The following is a 5,468-nucleotide window of genomic DNA, read 5'->3' as shown; positions in this document are numbered from 1 at the left end:
CCCTTTGGAGGATCCATCTCCTCATCTTCATCACACATGTCATCATGTCCTGATGTACAAGAGTATAACCTACTCTTGCAGAATGATATAATCTGTCAAGTTTGAAGGGTTCTCTAGCATCATGAAGTCCTCCATGTCATCATGCTTATCCAATCAATTGAGTATCCTACACCAAGCTTGTAGATTATGTACAATTGGATGGTATGGCAAAATATAAATGGCATTGGGAGGATCCATGACCAATTCGTCATCAAAGAATATCATACTCAAGGTCAGATTTAAAGCATACACGTGACCTTATTAAGCCAGTGTTTCAAACTAATGTGTTGAAATGTTCATCCAGTAGAATAAATTGCAACATATAGAGTTGCAACACTTTGGTGCACATTAAAAATGTATTGGTTGTGCTTGAGGGCACTATAGGCATTTCTGCCACATCAGCGACGTCATCCATGAGTACACTTAGGTTCTTCTACCCATCTCTATTTAATAGTAGAGCTAAAGGACCATCTGCCTCAAGGTGTGCACAAGTTTGGCCTCTAATGTAAGGATCCTTTGTGATCCTTTGCATCAAATTAACTTCTGCACCATGGCATCCTTTCTCTTGCAAGCAATTGTGTTGCTTGGCCTGTGTTGCCTTCTTTCAAACACGTCACTAGTTGCTTGAGCCATCCCATCTAATTTTGGCAACTGGACTAGCTGCTCGGTAGCACTGAGATGGCTCCTGTCAAACACATCAGGCTTTGAGAGTTGTCGAGCCATCTAATGTTGCAACTGGACTAGCTGCTTGGTAGCACTGAGATTGCTCTCATCCCGCACATCAGGCTTTGACAATTGTCAAGCTTGGAAGAATTTTATGGTTCTTGAGACAGCACACGCCTAGGCTTCGTCATGTCCTCCACATAGATGATGGGCTCTAGCATGTGTTTCTACCCAGCCATATAATAGAGTACCTTGGTAAGGATCCAAGGATTGTAGATCTTTCGGTGTGGGTCCCCACTCTTTATAGAAATACTCAGCCTCTAATTGTATGGACGCTCTTCAAATTAGCCATCACATTAGCATTGGCGTTATCAGCCCAGGCCATCAGTGTGACAATCATACAGGTCATCTGCATGACCATTACGAACATTCACCTGTAGAGGCTGCGCATCCAACACCATCTCCCATTTAATGCCCACCTTTTGAATTCTAAAGGATCCACGGCCTTGGTGAGTATGGTATTTGTCGTCTTTCCACTTTTTATCACCAATGACAAGTAGACGTAATGTGTTCCTCACCTTGTCGTTGTCCAAGATGAGGTAGCACTCCTGAGCTGATCCATTTCAAAGCTTGCCTATGTGGGTGGCTCTGATGTAGATATTAGTATACGGTACGCAGTGGTGGAAAAAATCCCACCGCTCTGCCTTTGCTAGGTCTACCCATTGCACGTAGAGCAGCACTTCAGGAGCACTTATCTCAAAGCATTCTTCTTATCTGGATGGAAGTAGGAAGGGACCACATGCTCAACAACAAATTCCTGACTTTCCACTATCTTTTCTTAAAGGGGTAAGTCTCCTCTTTGCTAGCTTGAAGAATCCTTAAGATAGCCTTTAATCCCTTTTTTCAAGCTGCTTTTCTGAAATAGGGAGGATTTTTCCTTTACCACTTACAGGAGCGTCACTACAGGATGCCTTCACACAAGACGGGCCAAAAATATCAATTATCTGACCCCCTGCAACACACTCAAATGATGAAAGCATGACCAAAAATGGGTCTGCTACCATGCCTTCTCCCCCCTTGCTTTCTCCTGCCTCTAAACAGGAGAGCAGAAATGAAAATCAAACCAAGCGGAGTTACCAGCATATTTACGAAACAAGCCCAATAGCTTATCAACTAGTAGAAACACATGTTTACAATCTTTCACGCATGGGCATGCACACACACACGCGTGTACATCCGCATGCTTACACACATTGTACATCATGTCAGGAGTCTAGCTAGCTGAACGAACAGTAATACAAGGTAACTGCTCAGATTTGTCTGCTTCAAAGCAAGCTGTGCAGCAGCAGAGAAGGTTAATTACTTTACACAGTACACAGCCTCAAAAGACAAAAATGGGACTCTTGAACAAAAGGTAGCTGGTAGCTCTCCTAAAGCCTGCTGTACAACTCTTGAAAAGCATTACTATTTGAACGACACCAGGCGAGACAAGCGCTGAGACAAAGACCCCTGCAGAAAAGACGTACGATTTGGAGGTGATACCGGTCCTCCAGAGTCTGACGAGTCATTCAATGCTTCTCTCCAAAACTTCAGCACATGCAGGCTCTCCTCATCTGTGTAGCGCTGGATAACAATCCTTGATACAAACCCCTTACGTCGCATTATCTGACAGATCTCTCCTGGGTTGTTAGCAGTTGTGGTGACAAGATAGAACCAACCTTTGCTTGACAGTATCAAGTCCACCACCTCCAGCATGCGATCTATTACCACCCGTCCCCGATTGCCACCTGCCCAGGCAGACGTGATCCCATCCACCCCCACCTCTTCCTCAGGTGTTGGCACGTAGGGAGGGTTGAATACTAACACATCAACTGCCCCAGCTAAACGTTTCTCAAGTCCAGACACCAGATCTGCAACAAACACATCTGCACTAACACGATGAGCACGAAGGGTAGCCGACGTGGTCTTCACGGCTGCCTCACTTGCATCAGTGGCAATGTACTCTACCTTGCCATTATCATTACCAAGCATCAGTGCCAGTGAAGTGATGACATAGCCACTGCCACATCCCACCTCCAAGCAAACACTCGGATGAAGCTCCCTTAGATGAGCTCTATCTGCGAGAAGAGCATCCACAAGTGCAAATGAGTCATCACATGGCTCATACACCTCGGGGTGGCGGGCAACGAGACGTATGTCTGCACTTTTTCTCTGAGAAGAGGAAGCCTGCATTCCAGAAACACACAAGGTTGAGGTGCATTAGAACTAATGCCATGCCCATACAAAAATCGGATTGAACAAGGAAGCTGTCTATGCACCCCTACAACGTCGGGACACATTTTCGAAGAACTCTTAACACCTCCATATTTCATTTAAGAAAACAAATGCTTATCAAAATAAAAGCAAACTTAAAAAAAAAATGTTCAACATTTTGTTCTTCCAAAGGAACACAAATTTTCACATTTTAACAATTTTTAAGCCATTGAGTGATGTTAAATTTGTGCTATTTCTTAACTTAAATTTTGGAATCCAAAGCAAGTGAAAAAAAAAACAGAAAAAAATATTTTTGAAAAATCCATATTATAAGCACAATGAAAGAGATCCCCATGAACTTTTTTTAAGAGAAAATAAGAAAGGATACTATAAATTTTAAATAAAAACTGAACTTACTGCAAAGGTGTTGTATCCGTCAAGGCTTGCCACAAGGCGCAGAGGATTTGAAGTCACCGAGTCTTCCACATCTAATGCTATGTCCATGCCAAACCTGAACTGTCTTTTGGAACCCACAAAAGAAAATCTGCATTTGCGAGAAAAAAATCCGAAATAAATTGTGCATGAAATAGGACAAGAAATTACAAAATTTGTGCGCAGAACCCATCATGTTTTTATTCCGATTAGCATTGATTAACGGAATCAGAGAGCATAGTGCTGAAAATCTTGAAAAAGAAAACTAAATTCAGAGAAAAAAAAAACAAGGGGAAAAAACCTGAGAGCTTCGTGTCGAGCACGCAGAAAATTAGAGCGGCAGAGGAGACTATTTACACCCGTGGCTGGTCCCAACCCCGTGTGCTTCTGGTGTGAAGAGACTTTTAATCCGCCCACCTTTTTCTTCTCTCTTTGCTTTTTGCTCCCCACCACACCTTTGTAGCCTTACAAAGTGTGTAAGGCCTCAATATCATGTGCTCTAGAGCCTCACCCCCCCAAGGGCCCCCCCTTAGCCACATCCTTGATGTCACTTCATGCACACTTGGCATTGGTTTCAACTCGACATAGCAAGCAACAGCAGCAGTGGTACACCCGTCTCAATACATGTGCAGAGCTCTCGCATATGCACCTTGTTTAAGAGGACAAGCAAGAAATGTATAAAGATGACACATAGTCTTCTTTTTTTAGTGCTTACACTCAACTTTGACTGTTACATTGCAATTCCCATGCCCCACCCTTTCAGGCCTTACAAAGTGTCATCAATAACATCATGTGTTTTCAAATTGGTGTAGAGGCTTCCATCAACAAGCCCAGTTGTCAGTGCATGCACATGTGCACTGCCTTCACAATGTCAGCAAAGAACTCGACAAAGCAAGCAACAGTATCAGTTATACACCCATAGCAACACATCTACAATGCTCTTGCATCTATTTCCAATCTACTCTTTCTAAGAGGACAAGTAAGACATGTATATAATGGTGACACATAATCTCCTTTATAACTATGTAGTTTTTATCCTCAAATTTGAGTCTTGTGGATTACATTGCAATTCCCATGTAAACATAGCAAACATAAGTATTGGTACATCAAACAAAGAGTTGTACTAGTTTTAGAAACTTTAACAAGTAGGATGTCCCCTCTAAGGGCCTCTACAAACATCACCCTTGTGCATGAAATATGTAAGGATTAGAATGGGGGGATCCAATCCATGTGACTTTTTTAAAAGCTTCATCATGGGGCACTTAATCCATCACTTATTTATAATGACATATGATTCACAAATGTTCTTTTTCACGTAACCTCTCAAGTGTCACATGAAATCAAATTGGTAGAGGAGGTGGTTGATCTTCACATTATGCCAGAAGAATAATTAATGTTTGACACTGCATCTTCATGTCACGTGCAATCAGACTTCAACTTGTTATGCTTTTTTGGACTATCTAATTATGAATTAAGAGACTATTTGGGGTCGAGTAGTACTTAATAGAAACCTTTTTTCCAACCAATAAAAATAAGGACAACTTGTTTAATTAACATCTTTTCATTATGTAAATGTAAACTAAAGGCCAATATCATAATGAAAACGTATAAACATTCATTCCTTAAAATAAGGGCAGCAAACGTCCTTTGCTAATTTTCTTTTTTTTAAAGCTAGTATAATACTCTATAATGGTCTTTTTATTTAGCACTACTTGTGAGATTCCTCAAAATTGTAGTTGTGCCTATCCTTGAATAGACAATTCTCTCTAGGTTCATGTCGATAGATTTGTATTAGGGTTGCAAGTTAACAATAATTCTTCTCCTAAAGCTCGATGGTTTGCTCAAGGTAATCTTGATAAACAAGTGAGGGAAAATTAGGAATTTCCTAGGCACTAATCTAAATATATATTTTGAACCACTTCTTCTTATCTATGATGAGAGTGATTTGCTAATGGGGCAAGAACTATCCTTGTTTGGTAGGAAAGGATCACATAGACATGGTTGAAAAAGTGTTATTAAAGGGTCTTAATAGAAGTACAAGGCTAGTGGGGCTTCAAGTCAAGAAGCCTATATCCCTTTAA

At 41.2% G+C, this 5,468-nt stretch overlaps 1 protein-coding gene across 1 annotated transcript; it reads right to left on the bottom strand.

The window, feature by feature from the left end:
- Positions 1-1,846: 1,846 nt before the first annotated feature.
- Positions 1,847-3,831, bottom strand: LOC147610241 (uncharacterized). Its single transcript, XM_086786288.1, has 3 exons — positions 3,689-3,831; positions 3,373-3,499; positions 1,847-2,928 (listed from the first exon to the last, which is right to left on the bottom strand). Exons 2-3 carry the CDS (start codon positions 3,457-3,459, stop codon positions 2,167-2,169), a joined length of 849 nt encoding a protein of 282 aa, XP_086642414.1. The 5' UTR covers positions 3,460-3,499; positions 3,689-3,831; the 3' UTR covers positions 1,847-2,166.
- Positions 3,832-5,468: the final 1,637 nt, after the last annotated feature.

This window comes from Cibotium barometz, chromosome 49, assembly GCF_041138505.1.
Source record: "Cibotium barometz isolate CiBa-2024 chromosome 49, ASM4113850v1, whole genome shotgun sequence".
Taxonomy (NCBI): domain Eukaryota; kingdom Viridiplantae; phylum Streptophyta; class Polypodiopsida; order Cyatheales; family Cibotiaceae; genus Cibotium; species Cibotium barometz.
Note: the sequence above shows the minus strand (reverse complement) of the source record. Positions and strands in the feature narration are given on the sequence as shown.

Excerpts from the sequence above, each read along its gene's own strand:
- LOC147610241 (XM_086786288.1), bottom strand. The coding sequence starts at position 3,459 with ATGGACATAGCATTAGATGTGGAAGACTCGGTGACTTCAAATCCTCTG. Across the intron at positions 2,929-3,372 it reads ACGGATACAACACCTTTGCA|GCTTCCTCTTCTCAGAGAAA; the intron begins GTAAGTTCAGTT and ends TCTGGAATGCAG.